This window comes from Microtus pennsylvanicus, chromosome 12, assembly GCF_037038515.1.
Source record: "Microtus pennsylvanicus isolate mMicPen1 chromosome 12, mMicPen1.hap1, whole genome shotgun sequence".
Taxonomy (NCBI): domain Eukaryota; kingdom Metazoa; phylum Chordata; class Mammalia; order Rodentia; family Cricetidae; genus Microtus; species Microtus pennsylvanicus.
In genome coordinates, this window is record NC_134590.1 from 35,517,902 (window position 1) to 35,544,768 (window position 26,867).

The 26,867-nt window shown below is 40.6% G+C and overlaps 2 protein-coding genes across 3 annotated transcripts in view; one reads left to right on the forward strand and one right to left on the reverse strand.

The window, feature by feature from the left end:
- Window positions 1-3,378, forward strand: part of Pds5a (PDS5 cohesin associated factor A) — a 99,413-nt gene extending 96,035 nt beyond the window's left edge. The window contains exon 33 of the mRNA XM_075943349.1: window positions 905-3,378. Coding sequence (XP_075799464.1) covers window positions 905-908 — 4 coding nt within the window. The 3' untranslated portion in view covers window positions 909-3,378. The remainder of the gene's footprint in view (window positions 1-904) is intronic.
- Window positions 3,379-11,694: 8,316 nt separating this feature from the next.
- The window catches only part of Ube2k (ubiquitin conjugating enzyme E2 K), a 54,805-nt gene continuing 39,632 nt past the window's right edge, over window positions 11,695-26,867 (reverse strand). For both annotated transcript variants that reach the window (XM_075943396.1, XM_075943395.1), the window contains exons 5-7: window positions 18,702-18,801; window positions 14,916-15,044; window positions 11,695-14,656 (exon numbers count right to left, since the gene is read on the reverse strand). In XM_075943396.1, the coding sequence (XP_075799511.1) occupies window positions 14,582-14,656; window positions 14,916-15,044; window positions 18,702-18,801 (304 nt within the window). In that variant the 3' untranslated portion in view covers window positions 11,695-14,581. The remainder of the gene's footprint in view (window positions 14,657-14,915; window positions 15,045-18,701; window positions 18,802-26,867) is intronic.

Below are 26,867 nucleotides of genomic sequence, written 5' to 3' on the forward strand. Positions count from 1 at the left end.
CAGTGGTTCTCCCAGATGGAGGCAGAGCATCAGAAGGTGAAAGTCATCTTGGCTGTGAATGGATTTTGAGGCCATCCTGGTCTATGTGAGAACCTGTCTAACAAATAGGCAAGACAGTGGGCAAACAGTCTTCAAACTTACAACCTATGGGAGATTTAACTGTTAGAGAGGTATGATAGTGGATGAAGGTTTTCTTTAGGTCCGTGTCTGCCTGGCATACTAAGTGTGGGATCTTGGGAGTTTTAGAATCTTGGGATTCTGGTCTTTCTTAAGCAGAAGGATTTACTGGTTTGCTCTGCAGTGAGAAGACGACATCAGCGCCTGCCATACAACTGTTCCACTGGTTTACAGGGCTGTCAGATATTACCCCAGCTCAAGCCTCAGCCTCCTGAATTTGCAGATTATAGGCCTGTGGCTATAGCTTGTGTATTAAGTTTGATATAAATATACTTTCAGTAAAAAGTAAATTTCTTTTTAATCTTTGGATTGGTTGGTTGGTTTTGTTTTTCTAGGTTTGTTACAAAATTATTTTTGTTTGTACAGCCCAAAAATCAAGACTTACTTCACTGTTTATAAATTTACTGTCCAATTTCTAGTTATAGTTTTTCTCCTATAATTTCATTTTTAAAAGGATTAATTAAAAACCTGCAGTTCTTCAAGATGACTGGCTTAGCATTTGCAAACAGATAAGCTCTGGCCACAGCACTTGGCAGCTGCGCAGAGACTCAAGTGTTGGCATTGTGTTTTTCTTTAGCTTCTGGCTTGTTCCCTAAAGCTAGTGAAATTCCAGCTCTGAAAAGAAGTTCTAGTTCACAACTTTAGACTGAAAGTATGAAACACAGTAGATGGTTCTTTGGGGCTCGTTCTTCCATGTGTTCTAACTTTGTGTTCTTCTGTTCCTAAGGTAAAAAGAGAACTTACTTATACAGGGAGGAAATGAAGGCCAAACAGAAGCAGATTCCAGGTTCTGTAAAAACTTGGATTCAAATGTCCCCAAACAGAAAATGAAGCTCACTTCAAATACACTCTCTGCCTTGAGAACTGAAAGAAGCTAGCCTTCCTTTTCCACAGCCACAGTCCTCTGGTGGGCGTGTACAGCAGAGACTAGAGAGAGGCTGAAAGCGTCTCCGTTCTCCCCTCCCCAGACTTTTCCTGGGAAAAGTCAATAATTAAGCAAATTGCTTAACTCTTGGTTCCAGTTCCTGTATATCTGGAGCTTAAAGGCATAATAACCATTGTTTTGATGCTGCAGTTCTCATGAGAGTGGAGATGTCCTTACACTGACACTGAGAGCACGTCCATCCTCACCACAGGAAAGCAGGTGTCTACTGAACTGAGTTCTTACGGAGATCAGATGGCATTTTCTTTGTGTTCCTTTTGGAAACTTATGTATTATTCTTTCTGCCTGTCTACTTTTCTGCAAAAATGAGATGTACAGATTTCTGTTCCCTGCTATGAAAAGTAATATCGTGGCAATTTTATAAATGTTGCTTTCTGGTTTTTATCAGAATGAGAAAATAATTAAAATTATTATTGATTTGCAAGTCGTAAACACTTCATATTATGATTTCTCCTGTTTTAGTTTAATATAATTTGCAATAAATGTACATATTGTTTCATAAGGAATATCACTTTTAAATGGTTTTGCTCCTATAATTATGTTGGAATATTGGGATTTTTAAAGGAGTAAAGACTGTCCTGGATTTGGTTTTATAATTTTTGTCACCAGATTTTTATTATTAATGTAAAAAAAGAGTTGTTTTTTTTCCTTTTGTTTTGTCTTTGTTTTTCCTTTGTGATAGAAGTAGATGGACACTGGCAGCTTTGTAAGAAAACAGAGCTGTAGGGTTGCTGTCAGCTTTCAGTTCCCTGCTGTTAGGAAATAAGCCTTTTATTTTTGTCTGATAATTGGGGCTCAATTTTAACTTTAATTTACAGACAACTGTTACATCAATGTTCTGTTCCTTGGCATTCATTGTTCAGCATAGGTAATGTGTGCACCATTTGTGTACACATAATCATATTTCATTTTTGCATAAAATAAATGCTTCTAGATGTCCTATGGAAGTCTTCAATCTTTTTATCATGCTTTCATCCGTTAGGAGTTTTTATGTGAAAGGACTAAAGTCAGAGAAGCAAAGGAAATGATTCCAGTCAACTCTCAGTTATCTGTGTGAAACAGGTTATTCTTCAAGTGAGCAATTTTGTAGTCATCATAAACATAAGAATAACAAGGCATCTGCAAGAATGGTTGAGAAACTTGAAATTAACTTTTTCTCATCCTCAGAGTTTTTGCCTGTCTCTACTTTCCGCACTTGGATTGTGCCCAAAGCCCTAGCAGAATGTAGCAGAATCATATTTGCATTATGACTTGGTCTCGATGGGATATATAAAATCATTGAAGTGTCAAAATTTTCTCCAGAATGAAATTCATAGATGATATATCACTTAGGTTCTCATAGATAATTGAGAGTGGGCTATAAATTGACTGGGTGAAAGTTGGGCTTTTTCTTTTAAGTATTGTAGCTCTTTTACATGTACATGTTTGGTGTCAGAAGATGCTAGAGAACAGTGGATACCAATGACAACAACATTTCTTGAAAGGGCATAAAAGCCCTACTCTTCCTGCTGCCTCTCCATGACCTTTTAGAAAAAACAAAACATTGCCTCCAATAGCTGACAGAGTATCTATGCATACGGATCAGTAAGGTCCCTCAATCAATCAGTGCTATATTCTATTGAGAAGAAATCTGAAGTTCAGACAACTTGATTCTTAGGGCCACCGATTAGTCACAAGGTGCAAGAAGGGAAGGTTCCTGGGTGTTTAGTATTTTAGCAGCACAGCAGGACTGTCCACACTCATTATGGCTCTCTGGAGTTCTGCAGCAGGACAGTTATTTCCAGGGTCTGCTCCTCATGGGTGTGTAAGCATGAGGACTAGATCTCTGGCTTGAAGGGAGAGGAGAGAAAACTCTTCCAGGATTAATCCCGAGGGACTCAATTACTGGAAATGTGTCAGGTTTTCTTTGAAAAAGAAAATGTAAAATCTCTTAGGAATTTGGTATTTACATCTCAGAGAAATACAACACAAAAGTGCAGACTTATATTTGAGAATTACTGTTAACCCTTTGTGTCTAGTTTGAAGCTTCTTGTATTTGTCTAAAACTACAAGCCAGACTTTTGTATCCTTTGATAAAAGTGTGTATAATGTAAAGTAGTTTTGCATATCCCTGTGCTGCACATGGGCTGGGTTTTTAGAATTTTTTTAAAGACTTTAAGCAGAACCTTGTAATTTGTGTAAATGACAAGTGTAAAATCCTTCCATAAAATGCTTACAAATATGCACTGTTTCAAATAAAACCAAGAAATGCAGCATTATATAGGAGTGTGGGAACCTGAATATCCATGCGCCCTGTGTCAAAGGTCAGTGAGACATGGTTGCTCACTTCCCATTCAAGCCTCTGGTGGAGCTTATAGTGACTGAAGAAGAAAATGCTGGACAATCATTTCCGAAGGATCTTTGGAAATTTTTCTAATGTGTTCTTTAAGCTAAGAACGTAAGAAGGAATGATATTTGTTCCCTCCTGTTGTGTGGTAAATGTGTCAAATGGTGAGCATGCTGTGCTGGTTTAATAATGGAGAGTGAGCACATCACGTGATGGACAGAATGGGAGATGGGACAGACCGTCAGACTAGCTTTTCATTTCACCTCTATCTGATCCTCCCCATATTTAACCCTTGATATTCATAGATTCTATAACTTGATCAAAGAACTAAGGTGAAGGATATTTTCTAGGGGGTGTACTTTTCGCTTGTGCTGTACTTCTGACCATTGTTCCACAAACAATACAGTATCATTTAGCAATTTAACAAAAATGTTACGGTATTTAGTGTATCATTAGTAATACCACCTGAAATAGAAGGGAGAGAAGATGTCGGTCATATGTAACCACTACACCCTTTCATGTTGGTTTTGAATATTTACAAAGGTAAGAGGGGGGAAGCTCTGATAATCCTCAACCAATCTCTGTGCTGAAGGAAAGATGTGTTGACCCAAGTTCTTTGCCTTCATTTCAACAAGGCTCTAGCACCTCTGACAACTGCTCTTGCTGCCTGCCAGGTAATACGGCCAACAGAACTTTCTAAATTCCATCCCTTTGTACCTTTCCCCTTTTTTTTGTCTTTGTTCTTATTTATGAGTGTTTTCCTTGCATGCACGCCAGTATTTTATGTGCATGCCTGGTTTAGAAAGGAATGTTAGATCCTCTGGAACTAGAGTTGATTGTGAGCCCCAATGTGGGTGGGTGCTGGGAATTGAACCGAGGTCCTCTGTAAGCTCTCTGTCCAGCACCCTGAACCCCAGGTGGTCTCATGCCCAAACTGTCCCTTGAACTTACAGTATATAGCTAAAGATGAATTTGAACACCTAATCCTCCTGCCTCTACCCCTAAAGAGCTGGGATTGCTACCCCCACCCAAGCCTTATACTTCTACCTAGTTACCATAACGTCAGGTTTTCACAAACTGTAAGAATAATAGCCTGGTTGGTTTTCTTGCCTCAAATTCTAGCACAGACAAATGTCTCATTTCTCTAAAGTTTTTGGGCCAAGGTGATGATCAGGACTCCAGGTGGGGCGTGTTTGCAGATCATGTTTCCTTATTACTACCTGTTGCTGAATAGTTGCCGTTGTCGCGCGGCACCTAGTTGCTCCTGTCATCATCTAGCAAAGGCCATATTATTCCATATATATATATTAGACAACACAACATTGATTGTTTCAGACGGAGCTTGAAAGAGAACAAACTGGAGTTTTCTATACTTAGAAGGGGCAGCCTAGTGCAAGGGCAGTATCTGTGGCATTGGATAATCCCAGGATGATCTCTGAGTTCCAGGCGAGCCATGGCTATCATAAAAAGAAGAGGAAGGTAGTTGGGAACTGATGTGATAGTAAAGTCATGTATAGTATGATAAGGAACATGCAGCTTATTCTCTATTTGGTTAAAAACCATTTTGTGCAAACATTTGTCTTAAGAAATAATATAACTGCTATACGGAAGATAAGCAGTAGAAGCTAGAGTAGAGATATACGTGTCTCTAGACAGATACCCTGAGACTAGAGGGATAGGGACAGCAGTGTGAGTAGCAGGAGTTGGTCCACTTTCATTTAATGCAGGATCTCATGTATCTTGGACTGTAACTGGCTAGCATATATCCAACAATAACCTTTAACTTCATGGATCCTCCTACCCTCCAGCCCTTTCACTGGGGTTATAGGTCTGCACCAACACACAGCACTACAGTGGAGGCCTAGCTACGTGTAAGCCAGAGTTTAATGAGACCTTGTCATGACAAACTCCTGAGAGCCATACATAGTTTTTCCGCAGAGTAAAGATTGTGGTAGTAAAGATTGATGTGCAAATTAGTGTTATTAAATCATTGGACTATATGCTCATATTTTTATCCAATTTTATTGAAGTATAATTAAATATGTATGCAGTGAATTACATACTGTATATTAGATGAATTTCTCAGTAAATCTTAAAAGCACATAAACATAGATAACACAATTTTGGGGATTCATACATGTTAGACATACTAATTCTCTCTGTCCCTGAGCTGCGCCCTAGCCTTCACACATCTCAACACACAAGCCACGCTCACATTTATTCTTTAGAGGTATTTTGGAAACGATCTGCTTATGCTGTGGTCTGGTTGCATTCATTGATTAAAAGTGCCATGTTTTTTCTTTTCGTTCTTTTCTCTGCTTAGTTCTGAATGTCCTGGAACTCACTTTGTAGACCAGGCTGGCCTTGATCTCCCAGAGATTTGCCTGTGGCCAGCTGGACTTAATTAAAAGCATTATTTTTTTTTAAGAAAGTTTATTCCCTTAGTAATGTGTGTTCCACTCCTGGCTTCAGTTTTCATTGAGTTGGCAATTCATGAAAAGCAATATTATTGGTTTCCTTACACTTCAAATAAGATTTTTTTTGCATGTTTTCCTATAATTGTAACCTCTTTGGTTTTCTGTTCTTCATAAATAGAATAATTTCTACTGCCAGTTCCTGCAACCCTAGTGTAGTGCTGTTCCTGTAACTACATGACAGCTCTTCTTTTCCTCTACCATGTTGAGTACTCTGGTCCTGCCCCTAAACTAGAGGGCAGCACTTGGCTGCTGGACAGCTACCATTGTAGCCCTGTCTACCCTCCTCTCAGAAGTAATAACCTTTCCTTTACATAGTTTCCCCACTTGGGTGAATTTATTGCTCATGTTCCTCAAAATCCCAATGAAAGGCCAAGATTGAGACCTTGAATATATGGAAATACCCTACACTGGCACTCCAGCTGGGAATGGAACCACTAGTTAGAAATGCTTTGTAGGGCCTGGAGCGATGACTCCGCAGTTAAGAGCACTAGCTGCTCTGGCTACTTTTCCAGAGGTCCTGAGTTCAATTCCCAGCAACACAGTTGGCAGCTCACAACTGTAACTCCAGTTCCAGGGGATCTGACATCCCTACGCCAATTCACATTTTAAAAAAAAATTTAAATCCTTTGCAATTAAGAGAGCCACTGTGAGCCATCTTGAATCCTAGCACTCTGGACAAGACTGAATCTGAGGCCAGCCATAGCTGTTTCTGAACAGCAATGAGGTGTTCTGCATTGAGACTGGAAGTTTCCATAGACAAGAAATGGTTTTTAATTTTCAGATTTCTCGAATTCCAATTTGTTTTTTGGTTGTTGCCAATTACTGTGAGACAAAATATGCCTATAAACATTATGCTGGCAAAATGACCCTTTTTTAAAAATTTGCCATGTTTATTCTAAAATTATCTTTTGCATTTTTTAAATGTAATTATTTTGGATTGTATTTGCTTGGTAAGTTCTCACTGTGGGAGCTGTTATATAGGCCAGGTTGCCCTGTGCTCAATACTTTATTCTTGGATGCGCAGCCAGTGGTTATTTTGTGATAATCCATGTAGCCCAGGCTCTCCTGAATTCTGCCATCACAGGAATGTACTGCTGTAAGTATATTTCAGGATTTCTTTTCTTACCACGCTGATCATGGTCATTAATACTTGATGCCATTTTCATTTCTGGTTTCCATAGCTATTTGTTTGTTTTTCCTTTTCTTGGAGCTGAGTCCATGGCTTTACAAATGCTGGCCAAGAGCTCACCAGCTCATCCCCAGTGACGGATTTGTTTGCCTTATGACGCGACAGTCATACCCAGGGCCTTGTAAACTTGAGTGTGTGCTGTACCGCTGGCTCCCAGCCCTCTGGTGGGATTCTGGAGTTAATGTTCATATGTATGAACTTAGCTTTCTCACTGGATCCCTTTGAGCAATACTTTGATGAAGATGATCTTTCCTCTCTTCTCCCTCAGGTTTGACTGTCAGCACTGGAGAAGCTATGACTACGGGCTGCGGCGGCAGCTCAGATGCTAATGTACTTGCCTCACAAGTGTGACTTCAATACCCAGCAGCACATGAATGGGCTGGCTGTGACAGCATGATTGTAATGCTAGTGCTGGGGAGAGCTGGGGCTTAGTGCTCACCTAGCCTAACCCAGCCTCCAAGCCCCAGGTCTCAGGAAGAGACCATCTCTAAAAACATTCAAGGTGAATTCATCTCTGGCTCTCATGGCCAAAATACATGTGCACCCACAAACACATGTACAGACCAGGGAGCTACCACATTCATCCTCATTTTCATGCTCTTCCTTCATCTCCGAGGATCCATATCTAAAGGAGTTTTGATCCTAAGTTTTCTAGTAGGCAGCAGGAAGCCCAACTTTCAGCCAAATCTCACCGCAGGGCTGCAGCGTGCAGCAGCTGATGTGTCAGACTCTGGGTTTGCTTGCCCTCTGCAAACAGGTACAGTCTTCCCATGCATTCGCTCTCTGGTGATCATCGCAGAAAATCTGGACCAGCTTTTTGTTTTAGAGGCAGGGTCTCTCTAAGGCGACCTGTATTTTTGGAACTCACTGTGCAAATCATGCTGGCTATTTACCTACATAGATCTTCCCTGCCTCTATCTCCTGGTTGCTGGGATTAAGGGTGTGCACCACTACACCTGGAGTGAAAATACTAAATCCATGCTGCGTCCTTTAAGAGGAAAATCACAGCCTACATACTTAACCAGTTGTGAAATAAGACAACCCCACTCAATGGGCTGTTCCTAGCTACCCAACTGCTTATGGCCTCTGCACAGTGCTGTTGGAACATGACTAGTTTGAGACATGTCTTGTAATCCAGGCACCTGGGAAAGTCAGAAAGATGACCAAGTTTTGAATCCAGTGTGGTCTTTATAGTAAGTTCCAAGCCAGTCTAGGTTATAACATGAAACCTGAGCTAACAAAGATGGGGGGGGGGGAGGGTGAAATGAAACCCACGAACAGAAGCAACTATATAGTAGAAGCTCAAGAGAAGGCCAAGTTGGCAAATTAGGAGGTATGTTTGTCTAAACAGCATAGTACTGGTCCCTCACAAGGGCACCACTAGTTCCATCACAAATGAAAAAGAGCCAAGGAACAGCCATGGGCACTGGGGCCAGGTGCACGGTGTGGGTGGTGTTCTGTTAAGACCCACGCTAGAGCTCATCACTGCCCCCTGCAGGTGCTGCACCACGGCGTAAAGATCTCTTGAAAAGCCCAAGGGTACCAGTATTTCTGCTGTGGATAGGTGCCAGCATATTGTTTGCAAGTTACAGCCACACTAATTGATGCTGTTTTTGTTCTGTTTTAGGTTCTTTGTCTAACTTGAAGGGCAATGGATTTTCACAATTCTAGCGCGAAGATGCTGAGATGAAGAGCAATGAACCAGAAAGGGTATCTCACTTGGTTTTCTGGTGGTAGCCTTGAACTCTGGTGATCCTCCCCCCAACCTCCTGAATACTGGGCCGAGTTATTCAGATGTGGGTTTTTGGAAAAGAACTGAAAAGGGTAGTGAAGAAGAAACCCTGACCAGCAGGAACTAGAAGTATGAAGGCTGAAGAAAGCCTTTGGTTTTGGTGAGGGTCGGGGTGCACAGGTGTGGAAGTGGAGCCCAGAGCCTGGCACATGCTTCAGCTACCTCTAAGTTCCTGTGCCAGCTTGCTTTCACCCATCGTAAATTCTATTGAGGACAAAAGTAGAAATCTCAAATACACCTGGGATGCTTCCCTGCACCCCACAGACCCTATGACCACCGCCTCCGGCTCCCCGTGTTTTTCTCCCTGCACCCCACAGACCCTATGACCACCGCCTCCGGCTCCCCGTGTTTTTCTCCCTGCACCCCACAGACCCTATGACCACTGCCTCCTGCTCCCCGTGTTTTTCTCCCTGCACCCCACAGACCCTATGACCACTGCCTCCGGCCCCCCGTGTTTTTCTCCCTTGCACCATCTCACTGCCTATCCTCACTGTCTAGTTTGCACCTTGCTCCAGTTGATCTCGTTGTCTCCCACAACAGCCCTCCATGGCAGAGTCAAGGCAAAGCTCTGGGGCACTGAGGACAGTTCTAAAGGGTGACTGCTCAGTGAACATTAGGATCAGAGTTTGAGTCCCAGCACCACATTCAAAAAATATTATTCAAAAAAGGGGGCTGGGCATAGACACATACATGTAATCCCAGCATTGGGGAGAAACCGGGTAGTGACAAGGCAGGGACCAAAAAGAGAAAGATCCTCAGTATCCAATCATCTCCATGGTGTCCCAGCATGCAGTCACATCAGACACAGAAACCCTTTAGTGCTTTCCCCTTTCGTCTTTTGAGGCACGGTCTTGTACAGGCCCCAGGTTGGCCTGGAGCTCCTGATCATGCTTCCTGCACTTCCCAAGTGCTGGGGTTGGAGCAATGTGCCACCATACTGGGTATCTCTAACATTTCATCTCATTTTACAAATGAGGCAAAACGCTAAACATATTTACCTAAAGAACCGGATCAGAAAAGCCCTGGTCTTTTATGATAGTATCTAACTATATAGCTCTCATGAGCCTGCCTGCCTGCGTCCTGAGTGCTGAGAGCACAGGCATCCACCACCAGACTTGGTCACCTTAAAACTAAGTTTAAAACCCAGGACATACCAAGACCATCTAGAGTCTTCACGGTACCATGCGACCTTCCAGGACATGTGTGCATGTGTAAAAACTGAACAGTGCTGCCTCAACCACCAACTAAAGTGGAAAAGTTGAGACCCTGGGCCAAAACTATGCCAGACAATGCCCCATGTACAAATAAGCAAATCTGACTAAAAACCTAACCCTTTGCAATTCAAAGACTTGATGCGACTCTCAGAATCTATTAGCACATGCACCATTGCGAAGAAACTGTTGAAAGCATTGTTTCTGGCTCTTGTTTAATGTGAAGGCTTAATTCCTTGCCCAGAAATAATACATAAACCATATGTGCAGGGGGTGGGGAGATAGGACATGCATGCATTTATTTTTTCTAAGAATTCCCAATAAGGGGGGAAATTCAACATCTTTAAAAATGTGTTTATTTTTTTAAAAATTCAGTTGTATACAAAAGTGTTTCGTAGTTTTTAATTCTCAAGACAAACACCATCCCTCCACCCGCAGCCCACCCTGCTTCAATGGTATATCTGGTAACCAGCCCATTTTCCCCTTACAGGAAGTTGATGACTCAGAACAGACCCTCCTACAGAGTTCACCATCACTAACAAACTGTTTAGAGATCTAAAGAAGCTAACAAGCAAGGTTCTTTCCCTGTGAGGTTAATGAAAATCCCTAAAATGGCAGTAACTTCCAGCAGACACAACAAAGCACCATCAATTGCTGAAAGCTAAAAAATAGATATTTTCAATAATATTTCATTTTCTATTGGAAAAGTCTTTAAATTACATTAAATAAGTCTCTTTTCCCCAAAGAAATTGTCTAGCTTCTATTATGATGCCTGTAAAAGGTAGGTGACGGTAAGAAGACATGACCGATCAGCAGCAGCACAGTGCAAGGACTGAGTCCACTTGCCTCTGAACTGATCAGACAGCAGCCAAAGGTGACAACCGGGACACCTTTCGGGGAGAACTGCAGGCTTCTGAGGCCCTAGCAGGGAAAGAGAGCCGGAAGAACAGGAAGGGAGGAGGCACGAGCACCCGTTCCTTCCACAGCGCATCTCTGCTGTTCACGGCAGCTGCGAACAAGAGTGTCACAGCGAGTGTAGACACTGGAAGTCATGCGACAGTGAGAACCTGGAGTAGGCTGATGGGTGTGCATTTACTGAGCCAGGAACTGGAAGGTGGAAATGCAACTCTTAAGCATCAACTCCTTGGAACTAGAAAAAGTGATTAATACAGAATCATTTTGTCAGTCCATGAAATAAAGTTAACTGTAAACAGACACTTTCCTTTTTCTTCTTCCTATCTAAACACTGTTTCTGTCTATGTACAAAATATACCTGACTCCACTGTTCTCTGCCCAAATTCATCTGAAGTCCTTATACCACCAAAAACTCATTCTGGTATTGCTCCACTGGCTCCCGAAACACCCTATTTCTACTGCAGTTTAGAGTTCCTAACAAGCATACGGTTACAGTTGAGCTCAGCTTTTCACACTGCTAAGTTTGCTCAGCATCCTCACCAGTAAAATAACATGCTGCATTTTGTAGTGCATAACGAGCAAAACCTGCTGCCAATTCCTTCCTGCAGACATAAGGATTTTTGCATAGTGTTAAAAGCCACCAACAATCAGGAATACAAAAAAAAAATTCAAAATAAGTGTTTTAATCTCGTTTCATAGGCTATACTTCTCAAAAGCAAAATATTCGATTCCAAACATTTACATATATTTGAAGGTGTTACGTGTTTAAGATGAGACATTTGAGATCACAAACTCAGGGCAGCTGGTTAGTACCAGTGCCTGAAGTCTCTACATCCTGTGCTTGCAGTCAAACCTTTCTGTTATCTATCCCAACATGCTTACAACTAAGTTTTCTATTAAAGTTAGGCAGAGGCTCAGGGAAAAAAAAAACACAACCTTTAGAGGGTCAGTGACTTGAAGTAAATCTGCATGCTCTAAATGAGAACCCACTAAAATTCCTGGGGAGAAGCGATGTTCCTACGAGGTTTGTGGAGTTCTGGCTGACATGAAACTCACAAATCTGCCTGCCTCTGCCTCTCAAAAAGTCTGGGACTAAACCAACACCCAGAACAAAATAGTAACTTTTTAGGACTTTTTAAACTGACAAACACAGAAATACAAAAATAATTTCACATTCAGGGTACGTTTTACTAAGTCTGAATTTTTAATATTCTGCTTAAAGTATTTAGTACCAGAATAAAAAGCCTAAGCTACCAGTTGTGAAATGAAAACAAATAAAAAGAGGACATCACAGAAATACAAAAAAAAAAGCTATTAACACATTAAGTAAAAATGAGGAAAAAGCTCAACCAGTCTTGCTTATGTAACCCAGACAGCCTTGAACTTAAGTGTATTTAGCACATACATGATGGGGCCAGTCTGCAACCAAAAAAAGGAAGGAAGGAAGGAAAACCAAAGCAGGGCTTAACTGCAAAGTAGGTGACGCATGGCTCCAGTCATCTGAGTTCTCATCTGTGTCTAACCAGACAATGTACTTTGACAATATGGGCAAAGAGTAAATTCCAAGATATCTAAATATTAGTGTTACCAAGCTACCTCCACTTAAAAAAAAAAAATCTTTCTAATCAATAATGGAGCTAAACTTTCCATGATTTCACACAACCCATCTAATCTCAGAATATAAAGAAAAGTACAAAGTTTAAGCTATTTAAAATAAATAAAAATCTTGTTTCCTTTGGCATCTTTAGGACATAAACTACAGCAATAAAAGGTGTGGCTGCAACAGGAAATGTGTGTATCTGCAAACATGGAGAACATAGCAGCCTGAGTTTAGTGCATGGCCCTAAGAGTCACTGCTAACTGAGAAAGCCTTAGAAGCTGCTGGAAGACCCTTCACATCTTCAATGTCATAGTCTAGTTAATGGCTCTTTTATTGCTTGTAGTATCAAGAATATTGAAAAGTCAAATGAAGTTATGCTGAGTTAACAGGTTCAAAAAGTATTTTCCAACTACTATGACTACAAGATGAAGAACACTCCCAGCACTCGGGGAGCAGAGACAGGCAGATCTCTGTGAGTTCGAGGCCAGCCTGGTCTATACGAGCTAGTTCCAGGACAGGCTCCAAAACTACAGAGAAACACTGTCTCAAAAAAGGAAAAAAAAAAAAAAAGAGATAAGAAAGTGAAGAACACTTCAAGAAAACAAACCTTTTAGAATATGATTTTCAAGAGAGCCTTACTTTAATTCAGTCTGATTCCATTACATTTCTGTCACTTATGCATTGGTCCTCAAATTTATATTTGTATCTCCTACGTAACAACTGCCTACATATTCACTTGAACCTTATTAAGATGGTTAAATTAAGTGTCTGAGTCTGCAAAACCAAGAGTCTTTAAACTTTGGAACACAGAGTGAGAAGTGACAGCGAAGAGCAGAAGTCTATGTACAGAAGGGAGAGTTTCAGTTCTCACACTGTCAAAAACATCATAAAGAAAGCTAGATTCCTATGTGCATCTGAAGTATGTACAGTGAGACACCGACAGCTTCTGTGTGTCAACACGGGGAGTGCAAGAGTGACTCAAGTGTCTGACAAAAGCAAACTCTAAAGTCCCAGTTAGACTTGACACTACTGAAAACAGCTGACTGCATCCTTCAAGTTTCCAAAGACTTCATCAGTTTAAACATGTCAAATTCAATTAAAAAAAAAAAACCTAAGTAGGGTCCTTTATTAAGTCTGGGAGTACTGCAACATCGCAACATCAAGTATTTAATTCTTTTATAAGAGAAATAAAATTGGCAGCCCCATTTTTACATTATTACTTACATAGTCAAGCACTCGGACAAAACATTTCAAACCTATGACCTAAAACAGAACAAGGGACACTTCCTCAGCACGTTCCCACCAAACACAGAAATTTACCATGAGAATCTTAGCTTTGGATGGTTAACAGGGAAGAAATAAGAGTGTCCCTACCTGTCCACAGGGACCGAAAAGCTCTGATTAGGTCATCTTAAAGTCTGGATAAATCTCATAATCCGAATTTCCTAATGCTTAAAAGGGTGATCTTTTTAGCTACCCATCCTAAGAAGTCAAGTACAAGCATGCAAGTAAATTCACAGGCACGAGGATCCATGTTCAGACGCTTAGGGTAGCTGTGATGCAACACGACAATGGAGCGGCGACACTCGAGTGTTTCCCTAGTTATTCAACAGAACCCTGAAGCAAACTGCTAGTCTTGTTACATGGCTAAACACTAACATAGCATGTTTTTCCATGGTTTTAGCTTAGCTCAAAGATTTTTTTACACTATTAAGAAAAAAATTAAAATATTTCCCCTTTTTAAATTTACACAGACGTTTAATTAGCTTTATTTACAGAGCAGGGAATTTGGTTGGTTTTTGTTTTTTTTTTTTGCAGTCTCCAATGGTGCCTAGATAACATCATCAGGCAAGAATGCCAGTTTAAAAGAAATTTATGCAGAATCCTAAAAATAACAGATGTTGGTGCTCCTCAAGAAGAGGTGAGCTTGGCTGGCAGCAGCTCCCATGCCTCAGTTACTCAGAAGCAGTTCTGTTGCAGTCTCTACATCCCATGATTTTGAAGACAAGGCCACTATTACTGCATTCTGTAAAAAGAGGACAAGAGCAATCACAACTCAAGGAAGCACTTGCTAAGCACTGAAAAACGTCACTAAGGTTTTACACTGAGAATCATGCATTCTTTCCTCTAGCAATGACTGGAATCAACAAAAAGAATCATTATTAAATTCAATAACAAAACACTATTAACCAAAACTAGATTTCTTTTACATTGTAAGTCCACCTGTTCCAAGGACTGGGAGCAGTTTAGAAAGAGGACATCAAATCAACTCCTCCTGTACTTACCCTATCAAAGCCCATAGCACACAGGTTTTCTATTTTTTTGGTGTATTCTGGACTAGAAACGGGTGCTCCAGCATACACATGTGCCCAAAGTCGAGCTGTCTGCTTGAACATTTCAGGATTTTGTTTGTACTACATGGAGGGGAAAAAAAAAATTAACATGACAATACAGTGATAGTCAACACAGCAGCTCAACTAAGGCTCTGATTCTTCTAGAGAAAACATTTCTATTTAACATGGGACTCCTCTGGGCTGGGGCTGCAGACATCAATGAATGGCAGTGCTAGCTTAATAATAAGCCCACAATCACAAGGTCAGTTACCAGCACTCCATGTGACAAAACACAAACTGGTATTCGTTTTCCACTGCGGATGTGTCATTCAAAAAATGAAGCTTTGTGAAAATAAAGGACAATGTTAATACACTTTAAACAAGCATCTATTATTAAATGAACCCATTATTGAAATGTTCTAATCACTGTACAGCAAATCACACAACTCAACAAAATCAGCTGCATGTTAAATTACATGAACACTGGCTGATAAATATAAGCAACTATGTTACTGGGCAGAGCTCAAGGTGAGACACCTCTCTTGGAGCCGCTCTGTAATCAAGTAAACCCAACCCTAATTTGTATCACTACCATTCAAGAAAATTTAAAATTCAGAATGCTTTTACATAGATTTGCCATATAAATTTGAAAGATGTGAGGTACATTCATTTGTAAAAACTGTCAAACTGTTTAATAGCTCCTTTTTTGTTGTTATTGTTTTGTTGTTTGAGACAGGATTTCTCTGTGAAAAAGCCCTGGCTGTCCTACAACTTGCTCTGTAGACCAGGCTGGCCTCAAAATTACAGAGATCTGCCTGTCTCTGCCTCCTGAGTGCTGGGAATATGCGTACACCACCATCTCCCAGCCACTTAATGTTTCTTATCAAAGTACTATTTGATAAAGATTTTGAAGTATTTATTTACATATGTAAGTATATGTGTAGAAATCCCCAGAAAGGTCAAGAACAGGGCAGTATAGCACTGCAGAATGCGGGTGCTGAGATCTCATCTCTGAGCCATCCATCTCTCTAGTCACAAGGCAGAAGGCAAATCAAATCAATTCATTCTTTCCTTCTCTCCCCCTCTTTTTCTTTTGTTAAAGTAAGTTCTCACTATATAGACTTGGCTGTCCAAGCACTCTCTATATCTACATCAGGCTTGCCTCAAACTTAGAAATCCACCAGCCTCTACTTAGAGAGTACAGTGGTGGTGCATGCCTTTTGTCCTGAACTATATAGAGAGGCAGAAGCAGGAGAATCTCTGCGGGTTCAAGGACAGCATGGTCTACTGAATTGGTTCCAGAATAGCCAGGGATACACAGAGAAACCCTGTCTCCAAAAATAAATAAAACAAAAGATATGTTTAATGTATTTCAATACTTTATTACCAAACAAGCAAAATTATTTTAAGTGTTAAAAGTCAGCTTTGATCTTAAATCTCAATCTGTGGGAAAATCAAAGCTAAGCTTCTTAAGAAAGACTTCTGCTACCAAAATGAACAAACAGCATGTGTGTGCCAACAGTGAAAAGTCATAACTTCAAGCACTTTGAAGTTCAGCAATGGAACTAAGGAGGCATGCATAGAAAAAATGAGATCGTCAAGGGGAAGGAAGAGAAAAAGTTGTCAAAATATATATTTACATTAAAGCCATAAAGAGAAGCCTGGAAAGGCGACTCAGTGGTTAAAGAGCCCTGGCTGCTCTGCAGATGACGAGAAATCAATTCCCAGCACAAACTTCAGGAGGCCTAACTTCTACTCAGGGTATCCAACAACTTGACAACTTCTTCAGACTTCTACGGGTACTGGCACTCAAGTATACAAGAGACACAACAGAGACACATTTTAAAATATCTTTTTTTTTTAATTTTTATTTTCGAAACAGGGCTTTTCTCTCTAAGAGCCCTGGCTGTCATGGAACTCGCTTTGTAGACCAGGTTGGCCTCGAATTCACTGAGATCCAGTTAGCTGCCTCTGCTTCCAAAGTACTGGGATTAAGGGTGTGCATCACCACTGCCCGACAATAAGGTTTCCTTTTCTTTTAAGAGCATAAGGATAAAGAAATTTGGGCCAGAACACTACCTGCAATAACTCTGACAAATTGAGTTTGATGCCTGAAAGCCTGCCAGGGCTCCTAGCACTCAGGAGGCTGAAGCAGGCAGTTCTCTGTGAAGTGTGATGCCTTCTGCTCTACAGAGTGAGTTCCAGGACAGCCAGACTACACAGAGAAGCCCTGTCTCGAAGAAATAAAAACAAACAAAATACAAAAAGAGTTTGATGCCTGAAACCTGAGTAACATGGAAGGAGATACAGCTGTCCTTAGACGCAAACATTCCTGCCACAAGGTAAGAGTACCCACACTTAAACATTAAGTAGGCACGCATATCTGTGCGCATGTGCTTACACACACAAATAATAAGCACCTTTAAAAAATTAAGGACACTTGATAAATGTTTCCTCAAAGAGAAAGCAAGAAAAACAGAATGACATAAAAATGATTATGATCTCAGAACTTCATGATCTCAAATCACAGGTGTTCAAAGTGTTAAAAAGTTACAAAGTGCCCAAGGATAACTTATCAGGAAGAACCTCTACAATGTAAATAGTAGGCTCTAAGTGAGTGATAGTGAGTTCCTAACCACTTGGTTTTGGTTGTTTGTTTTGAGATAGGTTCTTTGTAACTCTGCCTGGCCTGGAATTTACTTAGTAGAACAGGCTGGTATACTAGAGTAGAGTGGTCTGCCCGCCTCTACCTCCAACTGCTGAAATTGGAGTGCACCCCCACACTTGGCAGCCGATGCTGTTTGAAAGAGGATTTTGAGTTCAGGAAAAAAACTCAAGCACAAGCAGATCCTTGGCGTGCAGTGACAGAGTAGGCACTGTGATTATCCAGTGATCAATGCAAGGTTAAAAACAAGAGTGGGCTACAAAAGTTTTCATTAAAAGAGGGTAACAATGGCCAGGAAGTAGTGGACTGGGGAGGCAGAGGCAGGCAGATCTCTCTGAGTTCAAAGTCAGCCTGGTCTACAGAGTGAGTTCCAGGAAAGCCAGCCAGAACTGTTATGTAGAGAAACACTGTCTCAAGAGGGAAAAAAAGAAAGGGACGGAGGGAGAAGAGAGAGAAAGAAAAATAGAAACTTGAGAATCAACTGTAAATATAGGGAGAGAAAAGAGAAGTATTTCATACATTGAGAGATGATGTTGTCTAACAACAAAAATGCTCAGTAAATCAGAAAGAATACTTACAGTAGAGGTTGGCAAGCTATGTCTCAAGGTATAGATACTTGTAATATTATTAGTAATTTACGCCTTACAAGTCTCAGAAAGCATGTAACACTGTCCCTATGACTGTAAATGACTCTGTTCCTACAAAATAAGATTACCCAAACCAGCCATAGTGGATGGGCCTTACCTTATCCTTAAAGGCATTAAAGATAAAAAGCAACATACATGAAAATCACTCCTAAGGCCACTACTGTGGACTCCACTTCTTTGGTAGGGGAAGAAGTCAAGAATGTACGAGAGAGAGCTACACGGGTGCACAAATGATAAGGCGCATATGAAAATGCTAACTATAGAATCTGGATGGTAGCTACATAGGGACTGCCTGTGGAATTCTTTCATACACTAGGAAATAGCATCTATCACATGCCCAATTAAACCATTTCCAAATGCACGCCAATAAAGAACGTTCCTATGCTGACATCGTCTGAGAAAGTCTTTCAAAATCTGTCTCCTTACCTGATTTGCTACTACTGCATCCTGGGGGTCATCTGGTTCTGCAGCTGCCAACAGTGCTTGCAATGACAATAATACCGTGCGGAGAGTCATTGCTGCTGCCCTAAATTTCAAAATAGAGAAATATCCTGCTTAAAAGGGGCTATGAATGACATAAACAAAGTGCATGTATTCTGAATTGAAACAAGAGTTAACAAGTGTGTGTATAATTGCCAATTTTTTATTCTTACAATGAGTCTATTTTTAAGACAATTGAAATCACATCCTTACCCAACCTTGCTTTTTCTCATTACTTTACCTATCCTGTAATCTTTATCTACTTGCTGCATTGTTAATTCGTTTTCTTCTTTTTTTTTTTTTTTTTTTTTGATTTTTGAGACAGGGTTTCTCCGTAGCTTTTTGGTTCCTGTCCTGGAACTAGCTCTTCTAGACCAGGCTGACCTCGATTTGTTTTCTTCTTAAACATTTTAGATTTTATATGTATGAGTATTTTTTCTTCATGTATGCATATGCACCTAAACGCGTGGTGTCCATGAAGGTCAGAAGAGGGCTCTGGATCCCCTAGAACTGGAGTTACAGATGATCCTGAGCTGCTTCAAGGATGCTGGGAACCAAAGCTAAGTCCTCTGCAAGAACATGTGCTCTTAACCACTAAGCGACCTCTCCAGTCCCTTGCCCATAGTTCTTAATAAAGAGATAATTCGTTATTAATACTAATACAACCTATGGGATTTTCTGAAGGAATTTTGTTTTTAATTATAAGAATATTTATGTATGTGCACATAAATGCAGGTGCCTATAGAAACCAGAAGCGGCTGATACCTACAGCTGGAGTTACATACAGTTCTCTGTCACCCAACATGGGGACAGGGAATTCAACTTGGGTCCTTTTAACCACTGACCCTCTCTGCAGACATCTCTTTTAAGAGCCTGCTAAATAAACTGCCTTTTAGAAGTTCTGCAATCAGTTCATAATATTTCAAACTGGGACAAACAATATTATCACATGGAGCTGGAGACGAATCACAGTTACATAAGTGTACTACTTTTGCAGAAGACCTGAGTTTAAGTCTTAGTAACCATGCTGGACAGCTCACTATTGCCTGTAACTCTAACTCCAGGAGATTTAATGCTTTCTGTCCTCTGTAGGGACTCATACAGTATATATACCATTATAGATACATAATTAAAAATAAAAATAAGCAATGCTTAAATATACTTACAACAAACACCTTGTCTTTATAAAGCAACTGTTTGTTTAAAATGAGCTTTACTAATACTGAAATGTCAAAGAATATAAAATCTACAACACAATGTACTGAAGAATCATCAACAGTACAGTTTTCTGAGGCTCTGGAGGGCCTTGTTAAGGCAAGACACTCTACCACTGAGCTACGACCCAGTCCCGCCCGCCCCTAGCCACAAATGATCATTCTACATCAGCCTTTTCTAATTGAGTTTGTAATTCCTAAAAACAAACGAAAAACCCCAGTTCCCAGCCTCATCTACAGAGCAAGTTCCAGGACAGCCAGGGCTACATAGTGAGACTATGTCTCGAAACAAAACAAACCAAAGCAGCGACTATTTGCACTGTCTGTGGAAAATACAAGGCGATCCTAAATGTTCAGGCTACAAGGTAATTTATTAGAAACAGCATGTGTGAGATCAGTCAGTGTCATTAAGTGTCCTTCTCCCCCGATCAGCAGCATCAGCAGGACAAGGGCACCTGTTTTTGGGACAGAGTCTAGCTACAGGATGACGTACTGGTTCCTCCTGACTCATCCTCCCAAGTGCTAGGACTTTAGGACTGTATATCTCATGCTCGGCTAAATTCTCACTGCACACCTGCTCAATTAAAGCTGGGGTGATTTGAACAGATTGTCTAATGAAAATGACAAAAAGTAGTCATTTTAATTTAAGTTAACTGGCAACAGCTGTTCTACACCAACACAGTACGTGCAATGTAGGTTTCTATTCCATAAATTAAATGCTCAGTATACATCGTTCTCTAAAATGATCTTTGGGAAGCCAGGCATGGTAACATAAATACAATCCTAGCACCTGGGAGACAAAAGCAGGAGGTCGAGCTCAGCCTAAGCAATAAAGCAAGACTGTCTAATTTAAAGGAGGAAGGGAAAGCAATTAGAATAAAAAATTTTTAAAGATTGATTTATTTATTTATTATGTATACAGTGTTCTGCCTGCATGTATCCCTGCAGGCCAGAAGAAGGCACCTTATCTCACTATCATGGATGGTGGTGAGCCACCATGTGGTTGCTGGGAAATGAACTCAGGACCTCCGGAAGACCAGTCACTGCTCTCAACCACTGAGCCAACTTTCCAGCCCTACAATAAAAATTTCTAATCAATTTATATCTCTAAGGGAAGCTAGAGCAATTAGGAAAACCTGGGATGATGCTTACAAGTAGCATCTTTTGCTACTGCAAAGCACTGGCACCTGGTACACTCAGAAGACTAAGACTTGAAGGGAATCCTCAACTACATAAAGAGTTCTGGGCTACACTGAGACAGAGTGGAGTAAATAAAACAATAATAGGCTGGCATGCTGAATTAGCATTGAAATACAGTAGTTCTTTTCAAAGCTTTTAAAGCACAGGTTGGCAGTGCAAACCTTCACTCTCAAGAGTACTGTAGGCAGAGATAGGCAAGAGTTCAAAGCCAGCCTGGTCTACAGTTTCAGAACAACCTCAGCTACACACACAGTATTTTAAAACAAAACACTTTTCAAATAGCTATATAGCTTTATATGCTAGCCGACAAAGCAAACGATGTATTTTTTTCTAGATCTAGGTGTTTAATTTTCTAAGAACTTCAAATTAATTTTCAACCAAGACTTGTTAATATATTTTTAGCACGTACAGAGGCTGATGAGATGGCTAAGTAGATAAAAAAAACTTGTGACACCAGCCTGAAGACCCCAGTTCATCCCCAGAACTCAGGTTCGAAATGAACAGAATCCATACTGATGTCTTATGATCTTCACACAAGCACTACAGACACACCATACACACATACAGTTAGTTCTTAAATAAAAGAGCAAACAGACATAACCAAATTTAGCCCTTAAATACTCATACTTGTCTTTCCATTACATAAAAAGATGAAAACTCATTCCTTAGAAGAGTATATCACCCTAATTTTTGTGAATTTCAGGGGCTGGAGAGATGGTTCAGTAATTAAGGATCCCTGCTGCTCTTTAGAAGACAAAGTACAGTTCCAAGACCTCATAACAGCTTCCATCTGTCTATAACTACAGACATAGAGGTTTCAACACTTTATGACCTCCACAGGCTCAGACATGCACGTGGTACACATACATGCAGCCAAAAGACCAAATATTAATTTTTAAAAAAATATCTTAATTAAAAAAAACCTTTCCACCGGGCGATGGTGGCGCACGCCTTTAATCCCAGCACTCGGGAGGCAGAGGCAGGCGGATCTCTGTGAGTTCGAGACCAGCCTGGTCTACAGAGCTAGTTCCAGGACAGGCTCCAAAAAGCCAGAGAAACCCTGTCTCGAAAAAACCAAAAAAAAAAAAAAAAGCCTTTCCAAGGTTATGTTTTGCCTCTTCTGTCCTTCGTCTGTCTATCCTCCCGTCCTTCTTTTTCTTTTGAATGTGCATTGGGGCTTTGTCTGCACGAAGGTGTCAGGTACACTGGACCTGAAGCTGTAGACAGCTGTGGGAGCTGCCATGTGGATGCTGGGAATTGATCCCAAGTCTCTGGAAGAGCAGCCAGTGAGTGCTTCTGAGCCACCTCGTCAGCCTCTCTAAGGTTATTTTAAAAAGGCACAAGCACATTTAAAAATAGCCTAGATTTATCAGCAAAAGAATGACTTTTACTTGCAAAACACACACACACACACACAAAACACAAGCTGGCGACCAAATGTTCTAAGGGACTTTGTTTTCAGTCAAGCACTCTCTAACATGGAGATCACGGAGCTTTTGCCTAGGTCTACCAAGAACTTTCTTACAGCCTTCCTTTTTGCTCAACATTGTGGAGAAAGCATCTCACTTGGTGTCCTGAGAAGGCCTGGGACTAATGCTTAATTCCTATATTTAAAAAATAATAATTATGTATGTATTTTGATAAAGTGTTTTTGTTTTTATTTTTGGAGCCAAGGTCTGTTAAATAACAGTGAATAAACTGACATTAGTTGGCCCAGGAAAGGAAGCAACAATGAAATTACCCTTTAGAAAGGAGCTTTATTAAGGAAACATAACATCTGAACCATGAGCAAATCTCAAAGAGGTAGAAAAAATAGAAAATAGTATTCATATATATATATATGTGTGTGTGTGTGTTTCTTATACAGTTTTATATATACACACACACATATATATGCACACACGTCTGTGTGTTTTATATGTGTGTATATGTATGCAACAATGTAGGCATGCATCTGACTACATTTTTAATATTTATTTAATGTGTATGAGTGTTTTTTCTGCATGTTTGCCTTTGGATCATGGGTATGGCTGGTGCCGAAGAGACCAGAGGAGTGCGTGGTATCCCATAACAGTGAAGTTAGTAGAGAGCTACCATATGGGTGCTGAAGAGTTGAACCTGGGTCCTCCGGAAGAGTAGACAGTGCTCTTAACCACTCTCTCCAGCAACTACATTATTTCTTTTAAGAAACTATGTTTGGACCAAGAAAAGAAATGTATGTTTGGGGCTGGAGAGAAGGCTCAGCAGTTAAGGGTGCTGACTACTCTTTCAGAGGACTTGGTTTCGATTTCTAGCTCACAACTGTCTGTAAATCCAGCTTCAGGGAACTAGACACCCATGAAAAACACCAATACACATAAAATAAAAAAAAGTAAAATTTTTTTTAAAAAGAAAAGAAGTTTGAGGCAGGCGGTGGTGGCACATGCCTTTAATCCCTGCAGTCAGGAGGCAGTAGTAGGTGGATCTCTGTGAGTTCGAGGCCAGCTGGTCTACAGGGAATTCTAGGAGAGCTAGGGCTACACAGAGAAACACAGTCTCCAAAAACAAAACCAAACAAAAAAAAAAAAGGGAAAAAAAAAAGAAAGATGGAAGGAGAGGGAGCGAGGGAGGGAGGGAGGGAGGCAGAATATGTTTGGTGGAATAGAGGCACTGGTGGCCAGTACTCAAAAAGCAGAGACTTGGGCTGGAGAGATAGCTCAGAGGTTAAGAGCATTGCCTGCTCTTCCAAAGGTCCTGGAGTTCAATTCCCAGCAACCACATGGTGGTAATGGGATCTGGTGCTCTCTTCTGGCCTGCAGGCATACACACACACACACACACACACACACACACACACAATATTGTATACATAATAAATAAATTTTTTTAAAAAAAAAGAAAAGGCAGAGACTTGAGGTTCTCTGAGTTTGAGACCAGCTTGGTTTATGGAGCGATTTCCAGGACAACTGGGAGGGAGGGAGGGAGGGAGGGAGGGAGGGAGGGAGGGAGGGAGGGAGGGAGGGAGGGAGGGAGGGAGGGAGGGAGGGAACATGGTTGAATAGTAGCAAAGGAGAATTTAAATATATAAACCTCCTATCAGCTGGGTGCACACCATTAATCCCTCCCAAGGCAGAAAGAGGCAGAGCTCTGCCTGGTACACAGAGCAAGTTCCAAGGAAGCCAGGGCTACACAGAGAAACCCTGTCCTATAAATGGATGGATGGATGGATGGATGGACGGACGGACGGACGGACGGATAAAAACAAAGAAAGAAAAGAAAAAATAAATAGAAGATGCCTATCAAAACAAAACAGAAACAGAAAATGACAGTTGCTAGTAATTTAATTGTCATTCACTGTTAGCAGAAACAATGTGGAAGTTCCTCAAAATATTAATAGAGGTAATATAATAAAAATTAGAGACCCAGTCACTCTACTTCTGCGAAGAAACAAAAGCAGTCATTCATACACTCAGGCTCACAGCATTATATATAATAAGCAGGTAAACACGGTTCCCACTGATGAATGAATAGATAAACAAAACACTTTAATTTTTAATTATTTAACATTAAAATATAATCTGTGACATGTGCAATGCCACCATACTAATAAACCTCAAAAGCATTATGTGAACTAAAACAAAAGACATAAAAAATCAGATTATATTATGATTCTATTGAAGACAACTGGAGTATTCAAATTTATAGTTTTATCTTTTAGATTAAAAAAAGTCCTGGCCAGGCATGGTGGTGCCTTTAATTCCAGCACTGGGGAAAGAGGCACATGGATCTTCTGTTCCAAGTTCCAAGACAGCCAGAGACACCATGTCTCGAAAAAAAAAAACTAAATAATAAATTAATTCTTGAAACTGTCTGCGTAAAGTATATGGAACTTAAATTAAGCAAGTTCATGGAGAGGCCTCAAAGATTAATGACCCTGTGCACATTAAGATGTAAGAAACTGCCAAGAAAGGGTTGAAGACAGGGACTCCAAAGGGTTTACTCCAGAGTCGTCTGGGCTGAATATGCAGTGAGTCTAACTGTAGTAAGGAGGAAGACTTGCAAACCAAGCCTGAGAGATTATTTGCTATAGCAGTTAGAATGAAAAGATGTCCTAAATAGTGGCATGTATTTAAACACTTAATCCCCAGCTGATAGGACTGTTTGAAAAGTTTACGGTAATTTTTGAATGTAGAACCTTGCTGGAGGAAGTAGTCAATAAACCAGGCTTCTATAGCCTCCCCAGTTCCAGATCACTTCACTCTGTTTGCCAACGGAATGTGCTAAGTGGGCTGGCTGCTCTGACTGTCTGCTGCCATTGGTCCATGTCATTATGGACTCTTGCCTTCTGGAACCATAAGATAAACTAAACATTTTCATTTCAATGTATACAACATATATGAAATTTTCAAAATAAAAAAGTATTAATTTTTTAAAGTAATATTATCCAGGTGTGGTGGTGTGCCCTTAAATCCCAACACTCAGGAGGCAAAAGAAGATTTCTGACTTTCAGGTTAGCCTGTGTTTCTAGTGAGAGCTCAACCTAATAAATAATAAGTAGACAGATAGAGATGGATGGACGGGCATACGGGCAGATGGGCAGGCAGACAGACGGTTTAATGCTAGCCAATGATACTCAATGATACTTTGAAATAACTGTTAAAATACCACGTAAAGCCAACTTAGTCAACCTTACAAACTATAGAAACGTGATCTTTGATAGCATTAACACATATTTTTATTGTTTTATATTACTCTTTAAAATCTACATTTGTTAATGTGAAAAATTAAGTATCTGAAAAAGTCTTGCATTCTATTCATTACTGCCACAAGTGCTGATTAAATTGTACTTCACTGAGCTTTTCAGCACTTCATAGGTATAATTAATCTTATTTTAGGAAATACTCAAAGGCAAACAGAAATACGAAATTTCAAAATGTATTTATTAGCTTGGGGTAAGCAAGATAGCTCAGAAGGTAAAGGACCTTGCAGTGCAGGGTGGCAACCTATTCCCAGATTGGAAAGGCAGAAAGAAAAGTTGTCCTCTCACCTCCACCCATGCCCTGATACCCGAGCTCACACACCACCTACACAGGAGTGAATTTCCAATAGTAGGAACTGGCCAGCCATGAGGCTCAAAGTTTAATCACCAGCAAGGCATAAAAGAAAGAGGAAGAGAGGGAGGGAGAAAGAGAGGAGCAAAAGGAGCCCGCAAGAGAGCTTCACAACCTGAGTTTAATCCCCAAGACCCATATGGTGGATGGAAAGGGCTCCCCAAAGCTGTCCTCTGTCTGCCACAAGTGCACCAAGGCACACACATAAACACGTAGGCACAGACAAACAGACAATACAAATTTTAATGATACTGCTGAAAATGAGGGGGACATGCCACTGCGGTCATCCAGATAAAAGGTAAGTGGACTATGAATCAAAGTGACAGTAGGGAAGTTGCTTGTGAGATTGCACGTTTATCAGCTGCTTTGTGTAGACAGGGTACACAACACCAGAAAAAAGAAAAACCAGGCCAGGAGTGGTGGTGCATGCCTTTAACCTGAGCACTTGAAAGGCAGAAATCTCTGTGAGTTCAAGGCCAGCCTGGTCTGCAAAGTTACTTCCAGGCTAGCCAATGGCACACAAGGAGTCCCAGAATCAAAAACAACAACAGCAACAAAAACCACCAAACCCAAGATCATACTGAGGCTTCCACCTAACCAACTGAACA